Source organism: Theobroma cacao, chromosome 2 (genome assembly GCF_000208745.1).
Source record: "Theobroma cacao cultivar B97-61/B2 chromosome 2, Criollo_cocoa_genome_V2, whole genome shotgun sequence".
In the NCBI taxonomy this organism is placed as follows: Eukaryota; Viridiplantae; Streptophyta; class Magnoliopsida; order Malvales; family Malvaceae; genus Theobroma; species Theobroma cacao.
In genome coordinates this window covers 4943402-4967840 of record NC_030851.1, presented here as the reverse complement: position 1 = coordinate 4967840, position 24439 = coordinate 4943402, and the positions used below count along the sequence as shown (strand labels likewise).

General features: G+C 36.1%; 3 protein-coding genes across 4 annotated transcripts; 2 read left to right on the top strand and 1 right to left on the bottom strand.

The window, feature by feature from the left end:
* Positions 2357 to 9777, top strand: LOC18607922 (protein CHROMATIN REMODELING 25). The gene is made up of 21 exons (XM_007042342.2): positions 2357 to 2723; positions 3018 to 3398; positions 3755 to 3841; positions 3941 to 4181; positions 4255 to 4380; positions 4661 to 4717; positions 4811 to 4897; positions 5309 to 5404; positions 5628 to 5678; positions 5834 to 5908; positions 6003 to 6089; positions 6381 to 6472; positions 6559 to 6691; positions 6950 to 7069; positions 7175 to 7288; positions 7387 to 7470; positions 7571 to 7648; positions 7728 to 7786; positions 8309 to 8498; positions 8590 to 8688; positions 9339 to 9777. The coding sequence occupies exons 1-21, from the start codon at positions 2497 to 2499 to the stop codon at positions 9759 to 9761; spliced, it is 2907 nt and encodes a 968-aa protein (XP_007042404.2). The 5' UTR covers positions 2357 to 2496; the 3' UTR covers positions 9762 to 9777.
* LOC18607921 lies at positions 11194 to 12319 on the top strand. 2 transcript variants are annotated; one of them, XM_018115625.1, is made up of 2 exons: positions 11194 to 11759; positions 12170 to 12319. In XM_018115625.1, the coding sequence occupies exon 1, from the start codon at positions 11289 to 11291 to the stop codon at positions 11757 to 11759; it is 471 nt and encodes a 156-aa protein (XP_017971114.1). In that variant the 5' UTR covers positions 11194 to 11288; the 3' UTR covers positions 12170 to 12319. The 2 variants fall into 2 exon arrangements, with proteins under 2 accessions (XP_017971114.1, XP_007042403.2); XM_007042341.2 differs by having other exon boundaries at positions 11200 to 11759; positions 11939 to 12319.
* Positions 12512 to 24360, bottom strand: LOC18607920 (autophagy-related protein 2). The gene is made up of 15 exons (XM_018115624.1): positions 23848 to 24360; positions 22171 to 23264; positions 21615 to 21763; positions 21023 to 21198; positions 17689 to 20904; positions 17483 to 17595; positions 16602 to 16800; positions 15968 to 16081; positions 15119 to 15226; positions 14887 to 15019; positions 14609 to 14811; positions 14200 to 14396; positions 13320 to 13420; positions 13117 to 13210; positions 12512 to 12819 (listed from the first exon to the last, which is right to left on the bottom strand). The coding sequence occupies exons 1-13, from the start codon at positions 24055 to 24057 to the stop codon at positions 13348 to 13350; spliced, it is 5985 nt and encodes a 1994-aa protein (XP_017971113.1). The 5' UTR covers positions 24058 to 24360; the 3' UTR covers positions 12512 to 12819; positions 13117 to 13210; positions 13320 to 13347.

Genomic DNA, 24439 nt, shown 5'->3' with positions numbered 1-24439 from the left:
GTTTATCAGTTTGTTTCTTTATTCTAGTGTTTCTCTCTCTAACTGGCATGCGGTTCACTTTAGCCTTTTCTTGCTTTCTTTATTCTAATATTTCTCTTTTCTATTTGACACTACACGTCAAAATAAAACAATAAATTATACTTTAAAAAAAAAATAAATCAAGAAGCCTATTACTCCAAGCTGTAAGATCTAAAAACAAACACCTTGTAACAAGCCAGGGTAATAAAGGATTGAAACAAAGTCAGGGTAACATAAATATTCTTGCTTTGTAATTTTCTTCTACAATCAAATAATTTATTTATTTATTTGAATATATATATATACACACATAAAAAAAATCATCTCATGTATGAATTTTTTTTTTCTTTTTCTCTTTCCCCATATTTCAATTTAAAAAAATTTCATGCAAGGGGCAACAAGTAAGAGAAATTTAACTGATTGAAAAAAAAAAAAGAAATTCAACCGATTAAAAAAATTACAAGAAGAAGAAAACTTACTTGCTTGAAAAGATTCGCAAAAGAATCGACTTTACTCTGAAATTTGTTTTGCTTTCCCTTGAATATGAATGAAAAAAATTGTTCATAGTAACTTGATATTTATAGGCAATATAGAATCAAAGTTTTTTTATGAAAAAGATTAACTTTCCTTTTACTAGTTGTATCTTGAAAATCTTATTTTATATGAAAAAAATATTATTGCATAATCAATCAACTATTACAAAAGATATTTATATTACAAAAAAAATATTGGCATTACACCTTACACAAGGCAGTAACGTGTTACTACCTAAAGCATTACTGGCTACGATGTTACTGTTTAAGGCGATATTGCCCAAGGTGTTGCTACTCTAAGTGATACAGTATGACATTTTAAATAAATACATAAGAATTATTTTTAATATTGAATTATTATGTATGGGGCAAAATGTAGATACTTGATTTTTGTTAATACCTATTCTCTAAAGAATCATGTTACAACATAATATTATACAGAGAACAACGTGAACAAGTGAAATGCTACTTCACGCAGAATAACTAGAACAAGTGAAGCACTACTTCATGTAGAACAAGTGAAGCACTACTTCATGTAGAACAAGTGAAGCACTACTTCATGCATAACAACTATAACAAGTGAAGTACTACTTAAAGCAAAACAACTAGAATAAGTAAAGCACTACTCCATATGGAACAACTAATACAAGTAGAACAGCTACTTCGAATAGAATAACCACTTCACTTGGATGACAGTGAAAACAACTCGGAATAAGTGGTAGGGTTCATGGGTTACTTTCATCTTAGGATGTTTCAGAGAGTTCGGCTTGGTGGCTCAGATATGGAGGTAGTTAAGAGATTTTCCTCTTAACCTTTTCCTGAAACATAAGTGTTTCACCCTTCTACCTTGTTCTCGTGTACCTATTCATGTATAGCTTATTCTTTTGTACTTGTTCTCGTATAGTTTATTCTCTTGTACCTATTCTTGTACACTTATTTTCTATTACCTTTTACTTGAAAACAAGTCTTATTACATCAAATTACAGTAACGGTTACTCACATTAATGTTCTTCATAATAATGTCATTCATTAGGCACATTAAAGTCTATTTTTGAGTAACTGTCACTTTTACCACTATATATAGAGCCTCACAATTCATTTATGGGGACTTTTCTCTCCCCCTATCCGAGCTAACACATTCTTAGCTTGAGAGCTTCTCTCTCTAATTCTCTTTTATTCATGAATTCTCTTATTATTCTCTATCACTTGTCACAACACTCAATATTTCAGGAATTGCTCCAATCTTCCTCTTTGTCACCTCTGGCACATCCTTTTACTTATTTGCAATGCTTCATTTCCCTATCACAAGAACCCCCTTTACAGCACCCAATGACATTCTCACTATACTTTTCCAAAATAATAATCAAGTATTTAATTAACAAATTATATAATTTTTATCTTAAAATCAATATAGCTTTCTAGTATTAAATTGCAAGTAAGACAACAACCTTTTAGAATTCTTTCAATTTGATAATTGATTACTCTTATTATTATCTTTTCAAAAAAAAAAGAAAGAAATTGGTCACTCTCCAAATTAAATTAAAAAAAATAGTTTTTTTTTTAAAAAGATTATAACGGTGGAAAAGAAAAAGAGAAAGATAAAAAAAATATATTTTATTATTTTTAAAATTTAATAATATATATTTTTAAGATTTTAAAAATTTAAAAATTATTTTTTAATAAAATGACATTATTTATGATATGTTAATGCATCAAATATAGACTTTATATTTTTAATACAATTTTATTAATAATGGATTGAGCTTTGTGGGATTATGAACCAAACTGAACCATAGTCACCAAGGCCCTAGTCCTCCCGCACCCTGCCCAATACCGCAATCTTTCCAGATCCAAGTCCAACCTTTCATTCATTTCATTTTACCGCCAAATTTCGTGATTTTCAAAAAGCCCTCCTTCTCTCTCCCCTCTTTCTTACACCGCAAATATGGCGAGAGAAACACAATCCACGTCATCAATGGAGGAAGAAGAGGAGGAAGAAATTTTCTCCGATTCCGACCCGAGCTATTCAAGCGACGAATACACCGTTGATCGTCAAGAAGAAGAAGAAGAAGCGAACGATCATGACGACGACGGTGACGGTGGACAATCCACCGCTCACCATCCACCGTCCGATCAAGATCTCAAATCTAAAAACGTCGATGCTTTGCTAAGGTACTCTTCATTTCCAAAATCAAATACCTAACCTCTAATAGAAAAACGAAGAACTCGAGTGACCAGAGAAAATTTTCCTTTTAAATTAATCTAGGGTTTCGTTTTTGGTTTCCTATAAGTTTAAAATGAAAATAATGTCTGATCTAGGGTAAATTTGTTTATGCAATAATTCTTTTATTATTCTTTTGATATCGTTTATGGTGTGTGACACCCAGAATATCGATATAGTCAAATAATTTAATGGAAACTTTCTTCAGTTTTGTGAAATTGAATTCTAAGGTAATGATTTATTAGGGGCAACCTTATTGTGAGGAGACAACCGCTGCTTCCGCGAGTTCTTTCAGTGACAGAAGGAGCAGCAGTTTGTAGGAAACCATTCAAGCTCCCATGTTCTAACGGCTACGGTAATGGGAATGAACAGCTTGCACGTCGTCTTTGGGCCCGGAAGCGGTTTGTTCCTTGGGGCTCTTCAAGGCCAGCGTTAGTAGCAATAACCAATCGGCTGGATGTAAATAGAACAGATGGGACTGATGTTGTGGAAGAAATTGTGACTCTGCCACCTGGTGTTGATCCTCTGGTATTGTGGCAACCTGAAGAATCTGAAGATGGACCCAACAACTTAGTGCCAATAGCAGTTGATCCCTTGCTTGTTCGTTTTCTTCGACCCCATCAAAGGTATTGTTCATCAGTGAGAATCCTGCAGTTCAATTTTGGTGTATGCAGGATGTGTTTATGTACGTTATTTTTATGTGTTTATATTTGTAAGTTTGTGTGTGCATGCATGTGTCATGTTGATGGAATTCAGAAATGAACACGTTCAGTTCTAAACTATAGTAGTTAATAGCCAATTGGGACACATTGCTACCTGTCTCTATATGGATTTGATTTGGGTATCGTTGTGGTCATTGACAGGCAAGACATTAGATTTAGAATGAGCATGTTAACAGTTATAGACTCTGGTGTTTAGATTATGGATTTATCTCTTCTTACTTTTTGTAATTGGTGACATGAGATTTTCACTTTGTATGCAGAGAAGGGGTTCAGTTCATGTTTGAATGTGTTTCCGGGTTATATAGTGCTGCTAATATATATGGATGCATTCTTGCTGATGATATGGGGTAAACATCTTATCCCTTCAGGGTAAATTCCTGCACACTGAGTTTATGACCTCAGTTGTTTTGCTCTTTATGTTAGTTACATAACTTTCATATTTGCAGTTTGGGAAAGACATTGCAGTCAATCGCTTTACTATATACTCTTCTACGTCAAGGTTTTGATGGGAAGCCTATGGTTAAGAAGGCCATTATTGTCACCCCAACCAGTCTTGTCAGTAACTGGGAGGCAGAAATCAATAAGTGGGTTGGAGAAAGAGTTCAGCTTATAGCTCTCTGTGAAAGCAGCAGAGATGATGTTGTCTGTGGAATTGACAGCTTCACAAGTCCCTGCAGCTCTTTACAGGTAATCTTTGTACTCAATGATTGATATGGTAATATTTTTGAAAATATTTATTAATCTAATCAATCCTTTCCAGGTATTGATTGTTTCATATGAGACATTTAGGATGCATTCATCAAAATTTTGCCAAAGTGAGTCTTGTGATCTTCTCATTTGTGATGAGGCTCACAGGCTGAAAAATGACCAGACAATAACAAACCGGGTATGTTTCTGAAGAAATGCCTTTCTCTTCTATTCGTGCTTGGTAGATGTCATCTTGTCTGTCTGTCTGTCTGTTTGTTTTTTTTTTTTTTTGGATAATTGAATTGAATTTTTCCAATGTCCAAAAAAGGCAGCACAAGTCTGCTACCAAAGGTACATTAAAGGGAATATCCCCCACTAAAGCAGCTAGCTAGCTAATTCTTTTTGACCATCCAAACATATAAAAAGTCATTTTATTTGTTACTTTTCTAACAATGTCCATGAATATGTCTCTGGACTAGGCATTGGCTGCTCTCTCATGTAAGCGCCGGATTCTGTTATCTGGAACTCCCATGCAGGTATAGACATTTGCATATGATTTTTAATATGCTTTATGGACTTCAGTTTGTCTTCCTAACATATAAATTCTCCCTCCTTTTGTATCCAAACAGAATGACCTTGAAGAGTTCTTTGCAATGGTCAACTTCACTAATCAAGGGATTTTGGGTGATGTTGCATACTTTCGTCGCTACTATGAGGTATGCTGATCCCTTGACATTGTAGTTTAGAGGTTAAATATGAAATGCAAAGAGCACATGGAAATTTATGTCTCTGGGCGAGTTCAAGATGTTTAGTATTTTAACTCCAAAATCACCTTTCAAGTTATGTATTTGAATTGAAAACTCATACTGTCTATCCTAAAGTATGAAGGATATAGTATCATGGTGGAAACCATTATAGTGTCTTGTTAAACTAATCTATACATATTTAAATTAGGCTTTTCAAAAAAAATAAAGAATTAGAGATTATAAATCTGTTAGGAATGTATACTAAGTTGTATTATTGGTGACCACATAATTATTCCTGTTCTTTCCTTTTCTTTCTTTTTTTTCACTCTATGGACATGTGCTTGTTTGTTTTATATACTCTAATGCATACGAATAATGAAGGCACCGATTATTTGTGGAAGAGAACCAACTGCTAGCGAAGAAGAGAAGATGCTAGCTTCAGAACGCTCTTCAGAATTAAGTGCAAAAGTGAATCAGGTGATTTAAGTTCATTATTATTATCTTGAACAATAGGGCAATTGAAGAGAGTTTCTTGAGGATTATATTGGCATTTTCACTGGTATTTGACAATTATTTAGTAGACCAGTAGTTTCTCTCTTCCTGAAATAAGTCACTTTTTGTACTGATGATGACTGTAATTCTTTTCAAATAACTGCTTCCTGTGTTTTTCACAATTGACTAAAAGTATACACTATTGCAGTTCATATTGAGGAGGACTAATGTGTTGCTATCAAATCATCTGCCTCCAAAAGTATGGCCTTTATGTTGACTTTCTTGTCAATTTTTTACATACCACCATCCTCTTACATTTTTTTTAATCTTTTACTAAAGCCTTATTATTTAAAATATAAATATTTAATGGCTTATCTGAATTTTCCCTGTTGGACATTTTTGTTTTTCTTTCAGATAGTTGAAGTAGTTTGCTGCAAGTTGACTCCTCTACAGTCCGAGTTATACAACCATTTTATACACTCCAAAAATGTAGGTTTATTTTTTATTGATTTACTGTGAACCACCTGAATATGCACCATGTCTAGACTGGAAATAATTGTTATATTGTCCCTCTTGAACACAGGTTAAACGAGCCATCACTGAAGAAGCAAAGCAATCAAAGATATTGGCTTATATTACAGCTCTTAAGAAGCTATGCAATCATCCAAAGGTACTATAGTTTCGGGGAAAAACAGATTTCTGGACATGTTTCTTAGTGAAAATTGAGTTTCGTACTTATTGTGAGGACACGATGTCCTTTTCTTTGGTGTTTTTTTTTGTTCCATTTAGCATTCCATATTCGACATGATGTCCTTTTCTGCGTTCAACATTTCACATTGACCTGGATGCACAGGCATTTGTTTTATTTGACTTCTCTTGTTTACCTCTCTATTTGATTTCTCTTCTATTTCTAACATTCAGAAAATCACTTTATTTTCATGGATGATATTTCTTTATGTAGCTCATTTATGATACTATAAGAAGTGGAAGTCCAGGAACTACAGGATTTGAGGACTGTATGCGCTTTTTCCCACCAGAAATGTTCTCAGGAAGGTAGGCTTCTCGCTTTTCTGTTATTTTTATGCTTCATGTCAATAGTCTAAGATCTCATATGATTTTTTTTCTCCTTTGATTCTTAGATCTGGATCATGGACTGGTGGTGATGGGGCTTGGGTTGAACTGTCTGGGAAAATGCATGTATTAGCCCGATTGCTGGCTCATCTACGTCAGAGAACTGATGACCGCATTGTTCTTGTCTCAAACTATACACAGGTCAATTTAAATGGCTAAAAAATGTGGTTCAGTTGTATAGAGCAATTTTTTTTTTATTTGAATCATATAGAACATCATAAATGAGCAAAACATTCATGTTTGTCAAACTTGCTCATGGGGAAACACCACTTTTTCATGGACCACTTCTGTTCCTATTGCAACCTGCATCAACGTTTATGTTGAGCATTAAATAGATTTTCTGGGGATAAATCATCATCTAGTTTATTTTTTGGCGAAAATGAATTTATTGTGCATCAGACGCTGGACCTATTTGCTCAATTGTGTCGTGAAAGAAGATATCCATACTTGAGGCTTGATGGAACCACATCAATTAGCAAAAGGCAGAAACTAGTTAATCGTTTTAATGACCCAACCAAGGTATGATATTTCTTACATGAATACATTTGTGGATAAGGCTTCTCTAGTTCATAGTTTTGCTGGAGGGCTTATACTCATAATCCAGATTGATTCAACATTTTGCAGGATGAGTTTGTGTTTCTATTAAGTAGCAAGGCTGGTGGTTGTGGTCTCAATTTGATAGGTGGTAACCGGCTTGTCTTGTTTGACCCTGATTGGAACCCTGCTAATGATAAGCAAGTAATATCTTTTCTAAGCTCTGATTATTTCTAAAGTCACTAAAGAAGTAGAAACTTGTCGTTTGACCCAATATCTGACTATTTGCAAACATAAATTAGGCTGCTGCAAGGGTTTGGAGAGATGGGCAAAAAAAGAGAGTTTACATCTACAGATTCCTAAGTACTGGAACAATTGAAGAAAAGGTTTTGATGTCAATTTAACTGAATATAAATCAGTTTTTGCATAATAAAACTTCCAATATATATATAGTTGGAATGAGAGGGCATATTTATATTTCTGTAGGTGTACCAGCGTCAAATGTCAAAGGAAGGGCTTCAAAAAGTTATCCAGCAGGAGCAAGTGGACAGCCTTATGGCACAGGTTCCTATTTGTTGGTTTTTCATGCTTTTTGTTGAAACTTGATCTTAGTTCATCATGTACCAACTGTTTTTGATTGCAGGGAAACTTTTTCTCAACAGAAGATTTACGTGACCTTTTCACATTTTATGATAATGTGAGGTATTGTGTTTCCCTAATTTGTAATATACTATTAAATGCATTACATAATATTGTTTTTTTATTTATCAGGATTAGGGTAACATCTTCAGTAGTGAACCTGAAAGAGTGTGAGGTTACACAAACTGTGGGTATTTTGTTATCAAATAATATGAATTAAGAGCATAAGCATCTTGTGAGCCTCTTAACTTTCAGCAACAAGACATGACATTAGCTCAGACAATAGTCTCTTTGTTACTAAAGGCTACAAATTACCACAGGAATAAAGAAATCAAAATGAAAATTGTTGCGTTGTCTTTGGCAGCAAGTCGAGCATGGCCATGGCTTATGTAGTAACATGGACAAAAAGTAAATTAGTTTTGCTGGTTTTATCAAGCATGCCACTTCTTATTTCACTTGTACATAGCTATGCTGTTCCAGTTCACTTTATCTTTGAACAATTGATTACAATGTATTTAGCTGGAGCAATCCCCAGTCCATCTTCATGCTTGTGTAACATGACCATGTATCTCATAAACTACGCAGGTCTGAAATTCATGAAAAGATGAATTGCAACCGTTGTGAAAATTATGATACTGGCCCTGAGAACATAGGAGAGCAGGAACAATACGACTCAAAAAATGGAAGTTCTGCATCTGATCAAGAGGTTTTTGACATAGGTGGATTTGCAGGATTAGCTGGGTGTTTGGATAAGTTAAAGAGCTCAGAAAAACAGGTTTGGCTATTATTGAGTTAGTGAATATACTGGTGCCTTATTTCCTTCTAATATGTTTGATTCTGTTTATCTTCTTGGGTATGGTTTTCAGGTGGGGACTCCCTTAGAAGAGGATTTAGTTAGTTGGGGGCATCATTTTCGCTCAGAATCAGTTCCTGATGCTATTCTTCAAGCTTCAGCTGGTGATGAGGTATGCCAATTTTTATGAAGTGTCATTTTTTCTGTTGACTGATGAGGTTTATTGTGCTAAAACATTTTTGGATCTAAGGGTTGTTATTTCTCTCCAATCACGTATCTTTGACTGCCAATCATAGAACAACTGCACAGATTACTGGAAACCTAAATGGAGCATGTCTTAATTTAAAGTCTAACCTGACGGTGAACAGTTTACAGTGCAGAAATGCTTATTCTCTCCCTCATACATACATACATACATACATACATACATACATATACATATGTATGAAAAATACTTTTAGAAGTGTTTTATATTATTTGAAAAGATATACTCTATATTAAATGTTTTCTTGTGAAAGATGAGAAGGAATTTTCCAGTTTCTTTTTTCTTTCTAAATCTTTTGACTGTTTGGCACTTTTATATTATACTTGCCATTTTACTTTTTCCACATTACATATTCAGAAGAAACAGAGAACTGGAATATCAAAAAAGCCTCATTTTGCATCCAAAACCAAGAAGTTTTATGTTGTCATACAACCCTAAACTATGCTGCAAGTCTATGCAAATTAATGGTCTGAAGCATTTGAAGAATGAGCTTCCTCTTGTGAAATTTGTTCATTTAGTGTAAAATTTGTAATGCGAGTGCTAACTTCATGTTGTAGGTCACATTCGTCTTCACAAATCAAGTAGATGGGAAGCTTGTTCCTATTGAATCGAAGGTAAACCCAAGGATGCAGGAAAAGGAAGGAAATAAGAGCCAAAATATTGGAAAGGCAAACGTGCTCAAAAGAGAAGGAACTAAGATCCAGAAGACCGCCAATCAAAACCTGGATTCTAAGTCAAGCTTTTTGTCCAAACATCACAACCTATTAAATTCTGTTTCTTCCACTAGAAATCAAAATTCTTTGAGGGTAACACCAGTTACTTCCTCCACCCCTTTCCAAGGGCAAATTGTGAAATCAATGAGAAGTTCCCTGAGAGGTGAACTTCATGAGACAATAAAGGGTGAACTTTCTCTTGGAAATCAATTACCCCTGAAAAGATCATCCCCTGCTTCTGTAGAACATGATGATGATTTTCAATGAAGCTTTTGGCAGCGTATATAGAGCATTATAAATTATTGCCTCCCCTCCCTTCCCTTCCCTCTGGAAATGGAAGTAAAGTGCAGTCATAGACAGATGGGCTATGGTGATTTTCATTCACTAAAAAGGTAGGATTTTGAGCTGTTTGTGCCCTCACTAAGCTAAAACTTATTCTAAACAACATTAAGACAAAAACATGGGAAATCAAATCAAAGCATGCTCCTTACTTCTCATTATACCTCTTCTGGCTTTTTTACTAAAGGCCAAGATTAGTGCGTGGTTTATTTTGGTACAATACAAATCAAAACTTACCATAATGTAGTTTACATTCAAAGCACCTGAATAAGAAAGTAGAGGTTCTCTCCGAGATGCAACATTGGAAACAGAGCCTTGTATTGAACACGAAATATAAGATAGATTCTTCTTAGATTAAGAGTACAAAAAGACAAGTTTGCTAGCGAAGTGGGAGACCAAAAGCAGACATACTGCCAATTAGACCAGCATTTTCTCTACTAATCCATGAAGTTGGCACATTGTCTCTAGCTAATCCATAGTTTCTCTCACTCTTGAAGCATCAAATTGGGAACCGAACACTTGTCAAATTCCCATTTGGGGGAATCGATGGGGGAAAATTCCATTTCGATGAGAATGAATGAAGCATGTGGAAGGTCAATAGAGGGCCAAAACGAAAATGTCATTCATCTTCACAAATTATTGATGGTCAAACAGAGGACTAAATTAAAGTTTTCTGGTTTTGTTGTGTAGGTAAGAGTTGAGAAACTTTATATCTACTTAATCTTTACGCTCAAAGATCACACCAGCTAAGGTCCACATGGGCGTCTTTGAAAAACTTCTCAACACTGTAAGATGGATGGAAATGAAGAACAAATGAACTTAAAATATAGCAGCCCTAACATGGGAAACCAGCCATAGAAACAACATGTACAAAGTCCACCAACATGTAAGTAAAAATCATTAGTTAAATAAGAAAAAACTTTTGTTTTCATGGATAAATCTGAGATGACTTAGTTTGATCCTAACCCAATCATGAAGATGCTAGAATTTAGAATTCAACCGACTTTAGATTGAGAGTAACTCTTTTTATACTGACAAAATCAGGCAGTTTAGAAACTGTGTACATATCATCAGTTTGATAGAGTTTCAATAATCATTGGGACCATCTTGGTTTTGTCTGGTCGTTTTTCTTTTTGTGAAAAAGAATCATGAGTTGGCCACACCCAAGCTAGTGGGATAGTGATAAACAATTAGGCCTTTGGGGTCTATGTAGGCTTTGCCAGCTTACATTTGCACAGCCGTTAAAAAACAAATGCAAAGTTATTTTTAGGAGGAAAAGGGTTTGCCCAAATTAGTTAATCACTAGGTGACAAATCTAAGTAACATGAGATGTCTAGAAAGCACAATATAAATGCAAACATCTGCATGTGGATTCTAAAAACTGCGAGAGAAGGAACAACTTTTTAAGTTTTTAATTTGGAGGTTGTGCTGTGAATATGTAAAGCATGCCTAAAGATGTTCAACAATGAACAGCAGCAGCAAGGTCTCTTCAGTCCCACTATGGACCCAAGAATCTCCTTCTCCAATGATTTTGCAGACCCTCATCAAGGTCTCAAATATGAGAGCAACTATAGGGAAGCTCCAGTCTCTTCAGACTTCGAATTCTCTGTCAAAAACTATGCCATGATACCAGCAGATGAGATCTTCTTCAAGGGCATGTTGCTGCCCTCGAAAGATAATATCGGGACTGACCAAGGGAGAAAGCTGACTTTGCGAGATACACTGCTTGTAGATGATGAGTTCCAGGACTCACTCCCAAGGTTGCACAAGGGTTCGGGCTGGTGGAAAGAGAGGTTGGGGCTCAAAAGGACTAACGTTGCATCTCAAAAAGGGAATAGGAATGACCCAATTCTTGAGAAAGTAGTTGAAGACAAAATTAGTCCTACGTTTGTCTACCATGAAGATCTTATCAGCAAACAACCATAGGTGAGATTATACTTCCTTATCTCTTTTTTGTTTTTTTTTTTTTTTTTGGTTCTACTAAATGAAGTAGCAGTAGGAGAGAATTACAATACAGTAGTGTACATCTCCCCTTTTTTGCTGCAGTTGGGAAAGTCTCAAAGATGTGTTTTTCTATTTTCTTTTTCTTGGTTTAATTATCACAGGGAAGAGGCATACGAGTGTAGTGGACAAGCACAGATGATGTGATTGGCAAATTTAAGGGGATGGGAAAATTTCCTTTGCTAACTGTATAGGGTAACAACATAAAAGAGGAAGATTGGGCCTTTGAAGAGAAAAATCCTGGCAAATTTAGTCTTCAGAAGAGACTTCTCCTTCTCTTTTACTTCTTTTGTTTCCCTTGGCTTCATTTTTATTTTATTTTTTTGTTTTTTCAGTTTAGTGTGAAGAAACACCCTGTCCCCTACTGAGTTTCCCAGGAAGAAGAAGTAGACTAGCGTTTTGTCCTTTTTTCCTTGTGGTTCTGTATAAATGTCAGCAGTTAAAGATCTCTACATAAGAAGATCCACGTCGTCTATTGCTTTGTTTCTCCATTTCTCATTTTTCAGTTCATGTCTACCGGTGGATGTAGTTGAACCTTTCTGCCTCTTTACCCTCTCGTTTCTTTTTTCTTGTCTCAAATAAGACAAAGTAGGCCTGTTTCCCGTTTTAAAATACAGTGAAAGGTGGCTCCAGCCATAATTTATGGGAAAACAAAAACAGATGAAGAAGAAGGCGGCTTTGACAGAGGAAATGGATTTTCCTATTTCCCCATTTCTTTTTCAATAACAAATATGACAAAGAATTTATGTACAACAAGCTGAAGCAATATGCACAGTTGCCTGAAGCTGGAAAAGAATTAACACTGTACAACTCACTATTTTCAGTAGGAAAGCCTATGATTACAAGACTTCCATCTGTGTCGCTAAAAGCTAATAACTCTGGCTCATAAATTACCAATATACATATTTACATTTTGTACAAAATTTACCACCTCATCCGTCTCCGACGGGAAAGAATCAGTGTGATGGCTTCATTAACTGTACACCTGCAACCAGAAAATACAGTAGATTCAAAATTCAGACAGCGCATTTTATGGAAACTGTCAAGTAAATCCAGCTAACAAGGTATTGTTCGATATCAGGTCTGGACAGAACTTGATTTGTGACTGCTACATGCCTCAATGGACATTTACCTTAGAAGCAGTGTACCATAAATGCTTACAATGGCATGTTCACAACAAAATACAATTACAATAAAACGTTTACTGAAGCTGTTTCAACACCAAAGAAAATGCATACGTTTTGTTCTACGGTAAAAAAAAACTTTAAAAGGTTCAACTTACATGAAAAGAGGAACTCTAGCCAGGCAAAATAGAGCTAAATGACAATCCCCTTTGTCGTTGAGGTAAGAACACTCTTCAGTCAATCACAATACTCCTGTGTACCAACAAGAAGATAAAAACAAGAAACTGCAAAATTTCTTCTGATGCACAATGGATAAGCCGAAAATAAATTTCCACTGTAGATGCAAGTACGGGTAAAATACCAGAATTTTTATACTATTGGGTACACGATCAGTTTTGATCCTGTGGCAGAGTGGGACCAAAATATTTCTCCATCGACTCTTTCTTGCGTTCAGGATCAAGGCTGCAAGCAAGGACAGCATCATTAGTTGTTCATTCCAGATTTAGAATGTTACTTAGAACTCATTTGTAAGAAAAACTTAAAAAGAAGACAACGAATAAATGATAAAAGAAGGCAGAATTGGGTTTGAATCATGGCAAGCCAAAGCAAATATACTGATAAATTGCTGCTTAATTAATCAACGCTTCCATATACAGGAAGATGCCTATTAAGCTTAGTCCCCACATGTAGCATAGATTCTTGCAAGTTATAATTATAGTCCTGATTTTATTACAGGTCACTTTACACACTGTAATTTCAATAACAATCTTTGTAATAAGCCATCTCCTTACTTTCTTATATAAATGAAATTTTAATTATCTCCAAAACACCTTTAATAACAATTTATCTCCTAAATGCACAATCACAATTGATAAAATTTAATTGTGTTAAAATAGAATATCAAAACTTTCAATGAACCACAAAGTATTAAAATTAATATAATAATTACCTATTTTAATATATAAAAAATGAAACTATAGCATCTCCTGGGCTCATTTCTAGTTTAAATTCTCTGTCTTTCAGTCATCAAATCCATAAAAAAGCAGCATAAAAGATAGTTTAGATCAGTAAGGAGTTCAAAACTTCAAATTAAGGTAATAAATCATAAAAAATAATTTGAAAGCTTCATATCTTGAAACTCCTAGTCTAATAAATTCGTAAATTAATCAAGAAAGTCAAAGGGGGTGGCTGGGAGAGAGCCATGGGTCCTTTAACCTAATCCTAGATCATTGATAAAATACCTGTTTCTGAGTCCGAGGAGAGCACAGTGTACTGCACTTGCACAAGCAGAAGCTGGAGCTATAGCAGCTGCAGGAACTGCCCGAACAGCAGTTGCCAATGCAGAACTAGCACTGGCTCCACGTTGGTATTTTTTCAGAGGTGTCTGAACCAAAGCAGAGGCGGATTTTTCTAAGCCATCACTGATGCTCTCATAAGCCTGCCAAATTTAAACCATCAAAACCTTCTTTGAAATATAATTTGCATAAAGCATATATATACATGTTTTTGTCACCCATACTTAATACTGGAAAAGACATGTTTAATTCTTCTAGAAAACATATGTACCAACATTAACAAGGAGGAACCAGTTTATCTGTTGAAAATGCCATTTTCAGGTAATGAATTCCTTTTCAGGTAAGGAATCCTTACCTGTTGAATTCCTTGTTGGGCATCTTGAGGTTGATTATGTCTCACATTTGTCTTCGTCTTGCCTTGTGAAGGCCATGATACAGGAGGAGAGGTGCTTGTGAACATATACTCAGCTTGAAGCAGAAAATCACGAGTCCCTGCTGCCAAATGCACACCGAGTCCAACAGCTTCAATTGATATACTTCGGAGGAATGCAATTGTACCTGAAAAGCAAATCTTAGATTGCACACAAGGCGAATCCAAATTCTAAATGAAAAATCTTGCTTGATACAACCTACCTCTTTGCATTCCCTTCAGTACCCTCTGATCTTTCCTGTAGTTCTCAAGTGGCAAGGAAACAAGCTTTGCAGCACCAGCACCAACAGCAACCAAGGATCGGATGGTAGGAAGGCCATGCAGTACTTTATGAATCTATGTTATGAAAAAGAAAGGGCATATTATGAATAAAATATTTGCAAGAAGACCAACAAAATTGATACTCTCAATAAACACTCAGAAGGCTGGTAAAACCTGATTTTGAGAAATATCCTCCAGCCACTCCCCCATAATTGTTTCACATACGCTGCCCCAACCATATAAACCAACAGCATGAACGTGTTTAAGTTCTAGCTCAACTCCCTGCATCAAAACTTTATTTCAGTATGATAGTGACAAGTCAAACACATAACATCTCTTTGCAATCACACAGCTGAAGGTTAATGTACATCTATGAGGGCAGAGAGAGAGAGAGAGAGGACTAATTTTTAGTTAATAAGAGGTGCTGCAGGTATAAGTTCAAAGCAAAAATTGTATCATTATGGTTATATTAGCAAAGAGAAAACTAAAAAACATGAGAATGTAATTAGCAACAGCAGTAAAATTCAAATCAACACAGATAAAGCTTAATCTTTGCAAATAAAATTTCGACTTGAGGGAAGTGGAGCATCATTAATAATGCTAGGAAGAAAGCACACTCTACAACAGTCTTTTAAGTCGCAACAAAAAAAGAAGAAATTTAAAAGAATTTTTGGTGATATTAATGTATATTGTTGATAGGAAAATAAAAGAGCAGTAAAAGCTCACATAAACAGGAGGTCCAGCATGTGTTTGGAACAGTAACAAACAAGGATAGGACATTTTATAGATCCTTTCTCCTTAATGAAAATGCCATGGAAATCACGCATAGCCAGCATATATAGAGTGTAAAATCGAAATATTGTCCTACTTCACTAATAGTTTAATTAAGATGTGAACTATTCAAAAATTAAAAAGCCAAAATAAAACATAACAAAACCAATAAACAGCCACAGCATCAAATGTAAAACTGGAAAATACATAACGGCATCCCAAAAAAAGTGGCAAAAGGAAGAAACAGTTCACCTTCCAAGGAACAATGTTTACAAGTTCCACATATTTTCCACCTTTCAGTGCAGCCAGATCAACATGGTGGGGAGTATAGTCAACTCGAACAAGAAAAGGCCATATATCAAACTTCTGAAAAAAATTTTGTTTAATCAGTATTCAGTAAATAAGTAGATAAAATAAAAAAATCCAACCAATACCCTACCACCTACCCATAACAATCACAACCTCCTCCCCACCCCACACACACACACACACACAACCCAAACCCCCCCCCCCCCAAAAAAAAAAAAAAAAGCAAAAAAAGTTACAGTACCCATAGATTAACCAGCAAATTATCTCACAGATTAGCCCAAATTCCAAGTTGGATCATTCAATTACTCATCAAAACGACACAAGGCATCAGAATAACACAAATAATGCCAAAGGGATAAAAGATAGAATAAAGAAAAAATTTTTTGTCTTGCCAACCTCTCCTACCATAAGTAGAATCATATCATAATTAATGTTGATACATTCTAATCACATGTTCTTTTGCTACATCAGCCACTAAGGTGCCAACACACACAAAAGGACTCATAATGAAAATCCAATTTAAAAGTGAAGCAAGAATTTGCCAGTTTAATAAAAATATGAATTCATCCACACTTGCCTGAAAATAAGGGAGCAAAGCTTCATTTGCAATGCCACGCCCAGCAAGATTATCGCTCTTCCTTACCAACAGATCAGGATCTTGAGGACAACCTGTAGACTGGTCAATTGATGAGCTTCTTTCACCAAAAAAGCTGATGAGAAAATCAAGTTGGCTTTGATGAAGATGTAATAGCATAGGAAGGAAAGCAATGCGTAACCTGAAAGAAAACAAGAAGCAAAGCAATCAAATTGGTTCATCAGAAGCGAATGGATAGATTCAGAAACAGAAATAAAACAAGCAGAATAATGGTGACAACAAACTGTGGTTCTAACATTTGCTTCTGTTATGAATTGCATCTAACACGATAATAAATTATGGTCAAGCCTGTGGTGGCAGCCTATACCATGTTGATAACACAAATTCTTGTCTTTTAGAAATTATTACAAAAATAATTAGCAAAGCAAGGCTCCATTAGAAGAATACAGCACATAGAATTAAAACGCTACTTCGTAGATATGTTGACTAATAAAGTGATTTTCAATTCTTTTTCTTCCATTGTTGTAATACTATGATAAGTAATTGAGGGTCTAATAAGTGATAACAAAGAAGGCTGTCACTAAGGTTACTATCAGATCAGCATCTGAAACTCTAAGCAGACGGTGATGGACCCATGAGGGACAGACCAGCCCAAAACCTGAAACTATGAAAAGTAAAGTGTCCAATTCAACTAGAAAACGAGTCCTCACCAATTGAACAGTGATCAACTAAATGATAATTTATTTAGGACATGCATATGGCAGTGTGTTTCATGGAAAGGCTTACACATAAGTTTCCTCAATGCAACATCAGAGAAAAGATTCAGTGCTCATTCAAAATTATAAGTAAAGCAGTAAGTATACCGGTACTCCTCAAGGGGGGTAAAAGGATCTGGTCTGACAGCTTCTAGGTCCAGTTTGAATGCCTTTGAAGAGGATTCTCTAGGATGACCTTTCGAATCATAGTATCCTAGCACCTACAAGTTAAACAAGGATAAGAAAAGTTCAAAATTTTGTTCATGTAAGGCAGGTAAAGTCAATTACTCAAAGTATAATGGTAATTTACATACCAGTTTCCATGGTGCATTTGTGCTCTCGTCATAAAGATGAAAATCATGGACTGAAAGAGAAAGCTTGGACACAGATATTCCACCTGCTGGAAAAACGTCATATTGAAATCTGATCCCAGATACTGCAAGCTCTAGACATACAGTTGTATCCCTTCCATGTATACTTTTGGACTGCTTATTATCTTTGCTAGTTTCACACCAGTCAGAGCCAGCATACACTCTCCATCTAACACTAATGTTCTTAAGGAGTACACGTCCTATGACATTGACCTTATCATCAGGTAAACTATAGTCACCATATGAAAGTTTGCCTTCCACAATTTGTTTCAAACCAGCTTGCTCACTTGGTTCTGAAATGTGGTTTTCTACAATTCTTAAACAAGCATCGTTATACCACCCATAATTCTCCCTTTCAAGATCTCCCTCCCCCACAAGTATGGATTTGTATTTAAGGACCTCATTTGATGATTTTATTCTGGTAGATAACTCTGTAAGGGGGCGTAAGTCAGATAAGCAGTAATTTTCTATGAATTCTGGGGTACAACCTTTTGGTAAAATGGAAGTTTGACTACTTTCAAGACCTACCACATTTGCAAGTAGATCATGAGAAAACATCTCAGCATTTTCAAAACTTAAGCTACAAGCCTCTTCAGCAACACTTTCCTCAAGGGGAAGGTGAAATTGAGACTCAGAAGAATTAAACTGGAAGGTCTTATTTCCATCCAAGTAAAATGCATCTTCACATATCTCATCCATCAAGCCAATCACCCCACATTTACTCTCTATATCTACATCAGAAGTATGAATTTGAGAAGTTGATGGGCCAGAGTCACAACTTAAGACACTACTTTTCTCATCATTCCTCTGTTGTGCCTGCTGAAAATTATTCCACCGTGTTTGTAAGTGGACAATTGATTCCTCCAGATCAGGCGCAAATAACTGTTGGAGTTGAGCAGCCAAGCGAATCAAACCAGATGTGGTATCGTGGCAGGTTTCCACATAAATTTGAGATTTAGAACATCCTACCTCCCAGAGAAGGCCATTGTTACAGTTAGTTTTCACAACAGCTTCAATAAGTGCCTCCCGAGCAACTTTAACATAACCACACTGATTAAGTTGATCAACACTGTAAGTACCCCCAAGTTTGTCACACTCTGAGACTGCACGAAGAAGAAGACCCAGATCTTGTACTCTAATATTATATTCACTACACATGGAATCTGCCAGGACTGAATTCGAAAGACTGAAGGAAGATGCAGCTAAGAGGCAAGCTACATAGGGTTCGGACAAGTCTTCTCTGGCATTTAAAGAAGCAGACTCTGAAGCAAGAACTCCATTATGAAAAGCCAAATTCTTTAAGTGCGGCTCATAACTCAAGGCAACATCAACCAATTTAAGAACAAAAGAAACTCTGCGAAAGGGTGTGTCCAAGTCTCTTTTCTGTAAACCATTATCAACCGATTGTTCAGAGTCCATCGAGGGCAAACTAAAAAAGGAGGATATCACGTCCATCCAATCCAAACGACCACCCACCGCAACAATTGTGCTGCATCTCACAGTTATAGATGTAAAATCTTGGCACCTCTCTGGCTCCCAGAAGTGTACAATATCTGAACCAGCCAACCTAGATGATAAAGCATTGGAACCTCCTCCATCACCGCGTTTCATTGTTGAGTTGCTACATGAGATTAAAAGAAACTCCTGATCTTGAACCCCAGAGACTGAACCCCATAATGTACCTTCACTGTGGGTTAACCATAGGAAACTGGAACACGTAATACCCCCAATATTTGAGACAGACAGCAAATCAGCTTTCTGAATTTTCAGTTTCAGACAACCCCATGATCCTGGAAGCTCACTCTGCATTAGACCTTTTGCATTTTCAATAGCATCTGGTCTGATCAAAATTTCTATAGAATCACATTCCAGTAGAACTGAAGTTTGCGACATGGAATGCTCTTCTTTGCTACAGGTTGCATCATGGAAGAAACATGATAATCCAGTAATCATCTGGTTTAAAAGGTTATATACGCCACTATATTGAGAACTGTCTAGATCAACTATAACAGGAAACAGATGAATGTGAATAAAAAATGCAGAGCTGAAAATTATCTCCTGTCGGATTTGAGAACTTATATCATCCAGATCTTTCACAGTAGTAGTAACAGTTGCAAACTCATAACCTTTCCCCATGCATTTATTTCCGCTCCTGTTTTCTTCTAGAGTTGCTAAGAACTTGGCTCTCTCAGCTATCCAAGGGCCAGTCACATCACCTTTCTGCCAATACAGACTAATGACAGAAAAACACCCAGTCCTATTGCTGACAGACAAAATCTTTTGAGCAGAAAATTTATGATTCTGCATACCACCATGGTCAATTCCAATACCGTTTTTAAGAGTAGATGTAACCAAATAAAAGCAAAGATTACCAATATTCAAGTGCAAAGAACATGTGGTAGATGAAGTAAACCGCTTTTGCAAACTTCCATCAAAATGTGGACTATCATCTTGCATTCCATCCTTCAATGTTGATGGTGAAGAAATATCAAGAATAATAAATTGATTCCATGAAGAGTATCCTCCATCATCTTTACCACTTTTAAAAGGGAAACACAGAATTACTCTTGCATTGGGGATTGATATGTTACCTCGCAAAGTTTCTGCTGAAGACAAGGTTGTAATGCTAGGGCCAGAACCTCTTTTCACATGCCGATGAGATGATTCACACTTCTCATGGCAATGATCAGATGAGAGCTTCTCACTATTACTACCCATTTCACCAGATTTTCCAACTTCCTTCAAGAGATCTGACAAAGTCTTTATCAAGCTGAAGTTAAACCAAAAGATAAGAGGTGGAAGTTTCAAGGAGAACGATGTTGGCCCTGAAAAACTACTATCCGATGAACTAGAACTCACAGTACATTGGTAATGAGTGGCACCAGAAGTTGTAAACAACATAATTTTGACCAGATCACCCTTGCCTATGAATGGAAAATCAGCAGAAACAAACCCATCAAATTCATCAGATGATCGATCTCCAGCAGATGAGGAAAACAGAGGGAGAGCACGCTGAACTTCAGCTTGCAGATTTCTGATTGAACAAGTTCGACTGTCAATGTTATTGCCACAATGCCCCCCATCCTTCTTACAGCACAAATAATCAGCAGCTTCAACATGCTTCACTACTCCTTCAAACCTCATTTCTTGAGGACAAACCTGTTTACCTTATGCATGTTTCAAGTTAGTGTAGATATATTGTGAAGAACAAACATAACAAATATGTTTCAATAATAGAAGGGGAAGGGAAAAGGGGATCCTCCAAGTAAAATATTACCTGCACAACAAGAGAGACATCCCTGCATTCCATGCCCAAATAATGAATATTGGAACTGATATTGATTTGATCACCATTTAGATTAGACAAACGATCCCAAACTTCATCATGAAAGGACAACACAATAGAAACTCCAGCAATGGCTGCTTTAAGATTAGTTAGAACATGCTGCTGTTCTGTTTAGGAACAAGGGAAAATAAATGTTAAACAAAATCACATCTGCCAAAGACTGGAAATAATTGTACATGAGGACGTGTAAGATAACAACAATGATAACAATTTCATCAGGTGTCAACTACATGGATCAGATTGTAGCCTTAAGATCTAATTATGACCATATATGAGCAGCAGCATTAAAATCAACCATGCTCAAAGTGCACTTATATCTCCTAGATGTTAATCAACGGTCTTGCTTACAAACATCAACAGGCATTGTTGATTAAAAATGGATGCACACAATGCCGGCTTTTTTTTTTTTGGCTTTTTCTTTTTCTACAACAAATTATTACTTAAAGAGTTAAATCCTTTCAACTCATTCTAAAAGAACCAAATTTCCATCAGGAACAACAAAAGTTGAAAACATAGCACATACCAGAAGGAACATGCAAAGATCCAGATGCAAGGCTAGATGCAGCAGTTATCGCACTGAAAACAGAACATGTCCAGTTCCACATTCCACTGCTTCCCAAAGCTGATTGTGAACTTCTCATTCCATCCAAACACTCAAAAAATTGGTCCACACTATACAGAGGCCAGAAAGCCAACATATAAGAAGAAATACATAATAAAGATTTATGATACAAGATCTTGAAAGGTAGAAGCATTAAAGGAAGTTACTTTTTTCATTCTTGTTTATAAATTTCTAGAAATGCTTTTGTCAAGAACTAAGGCTTAGATACTAATTAGAAATTCATAAGACTCCAAAGGAAAAAAAAAGGAATGAATAAACAGAGATAACAAGTAGAACAAGAATTGTAAATACTACATGCATGTTAGGACTGCATTTTTTTCATGGCATTTTATATAATTTTACCACTTGTTGATATGATATAAAGGAAAAATAGAATCCTAGAATTTCTGATGCAAGTTCCTAATCCCTTTCACAAGAACTGTACAGAAAATTCAGTTGTCCATAAAGTGATACCAACCTTGCCCCAAAATCAACTTCTTCTCCAATACAGTCTCTCTGGCTTTTGCCAACAGAAATTGGTACCCAATTAGGTATAAGATGTGAACCAGGTAGCACAGCTTCAGCTACAGGTTCTTGCACATGCAAGGAAGTACAATCTGCAGAAAAACTACCCTGATTTGCTATCACATTATCGATTATAGTCACAGCAGGTACAGATGATTGGAATTGAGAATTGGAATTTAAGTATATAGAGTCCGCTGTCTCATAGTGCATAATATTCCTCCCAACTTTGTCAAAACTTTTGTAAGTTTCCCATGAAAGTAAGAACCATTTAATTGTGCTAGGTTGAAATCTTAATTCTATAGGATCAATAGAAACATCCACATCCACTTTGCGAATGTCCAAGGAACCATTCTTCCAAGGAATGCTTAGCATCAAATTCCCTGAAAATCCACCTCTTTTCCCTGACATGATTGGAGTAGTAGCATTTGAAGGCAAGCAATCTGAAAACAATCCAGAAAAAGTCATTCCTGACGTGCGTGGAGAGCAAGATTGATTGTCAACATCCTCCATATGAAGGATCTCAAGTACAGCTCCTTGGAATTTAACAAAGTTCATAAGTTGACTAATTCCAAGAAAACTCTGTGCTCTAGCTTCATAAGCTAAACCAGCATCCTCTGAAACACAAGTCCCGCATTCTGTTTCTGATATCCGGAGCACCAAAGCCCTGTGGCAGCCCACTTTTTCATCCTTCTCTATTGATGGATCAAATGCAACAATTAACTTTTTAATCTTTACATTAAAACTGGTAAGAAACCATTTTACCATCTTTGCAATAGTCTTTACACCTTCATGGACATCCTCAGACTTCCCAGCACTTCCTGCCATGTCATTTGAAAATTTCCCCAAGCCGTTGTGCATATAGTGGTTACCATCATCACTAGAACTACAATTTTCATCTGCAGTTGAAAAATGATTCTTCGAACAAGGAGCAAGCAATAGCTCAAGTTCATCAACCTCGACTTGACATCCTTTACCTTTCCAAGGCATTTTAACTAATAAAGAGCCTAAGGACCCCTCTTTTATAACCAAAGATGCTGCTGGACCAAACTGGAAAATCACACACAAAAGGAGCAATATAACCATGAGAAAACAGATTGAATAATCTAAATTTTTTAAGAAAAATAAAGTATTGCCCTTAATTGCCCTCAACATTCTGCTAATATCCTTACCAGAACCCTGGTTACAAAAAGGCGTACCAGAAACCTAGAGCCACAACCTAGAGTCTCGTGTGGCAATAAAATACAACTTGAACTCTACTCTAACAACATTGCTACTCTTATCTAAAAGAAGTACATGAGTACTTGGTTCCACTGATCTACATTTTGGATTTTTTCCGCTCCACAGATAGATGTGATGCCTGTATCCTATACTCATATAAACACTAGTTTGAATTCTAACGAAGTACATGCTCTTAGGAAAGTTCAAAGCAAACAAACATTGAATTTACTTAATTAACATAAGACAATTGTATATATTCTTCTTCTTCTTTTTTTTCCCTTCAAATAAAAAGTTCACAGAATTTGAAGACTTAATCATAATTAATCACACTTCTTCTACAGCTTCATGGAAACGTAAATTTAAAATTGAACCCGAAAAAAAAAAAATAAAGGCACAGCAAAAAGCGGCGTACCTTCTGGTTAAGATAATCGACGTTAAGGGCGAGATCAGAGAGCTGGATGGTGCCTTCAGTGAGCTGAACATCAAGGTGGTCCAAATCAATATCCCCTAAAATAAATTGCCCAAGCTTCTTTTTCAACAAGAATTTAAACACCCTCTTCACCGCCCACCGAGAAAACACCGCCTCAGCCGATTTCGCTATATTATTCCACGCGCCAAACATCTTGTCCTTTGTAAAATTCGCCGCCGTTCCAATCCAAACTCGCAGCGAATTGGAGAAGGCGAGGAAGGTCTCTTTTTCTTTTGCTCCGGTTTTGCTGTTCAGGATGAGACTAGGGTTTTGAAAGGGTAAATTCTGTGCTCGTGATGGAAGATTGCGACTTCCATCAAGAGCGCGAAACGAAGAGGGAGAGAGACAGAGGGAATCAAGATTTTGTGATGAGAGAGAAAAAAAATATAAGGATTTATTTCGAAGTGGGAGTGGTTTGATTTTGATGAAATTGAATGACTTTTTGTTCAAAGTTTTGGGATGTTTGGAATCGGAGACTACCTTGTCCCTTATGTACGCTACAAATATTTACCTGTTATTTTTTGGTCTAATATAA

Coding starts and splice junctions, on each gene's coding strand:
- LOC18607921 (XM_018115625.1), top strand. CDS start 11,289: ATGTTCAACAATGAACAGCAGCAGCAAGGTCTCTTCAGTCCCACTATG.
- LOC18607922 (XM_007042342.2), top strand. CDS start 2,497: ATGGCGAGAGAAACACAATCCACGTCATCAATGGAGGAAGAAGAGGAG. Junction 4,718..4,810: donor TATCTGGAACTCCCATGCAG/GTATAGACATTT, acceptor GTATCCAAACAG/AATGACCTTGAAGAGTTCTT. Junction 5,909..6,002: donor ATTTTATACACTCCAAAAAT/GTAGGTTTATTT, acceptor TCTTGAACACAG/GTTAAACGAGCCATCACTGA.
- LOC18607920 (XM_018115624.1), bottom strand. CDS start 24,057: ATGTTTGGCGCGTGGAATAATATAGCGAAATCGGCTGAGGCGGTGTTT. Junction 16,082..16,601: donor CTTTGCTCCCTTATTTTCAG/GCAAGTGTGGAT, acceptor AATTTTTTTCAG/AAGTTTGATATATGGCCTTT. Junction 15,020..15,118: donor AGGATATTTCTCAAAATCAG/GTTTTACCAGCC, acceptor TTCATAACATAG/ATTCATAAAGTACTGCATGG.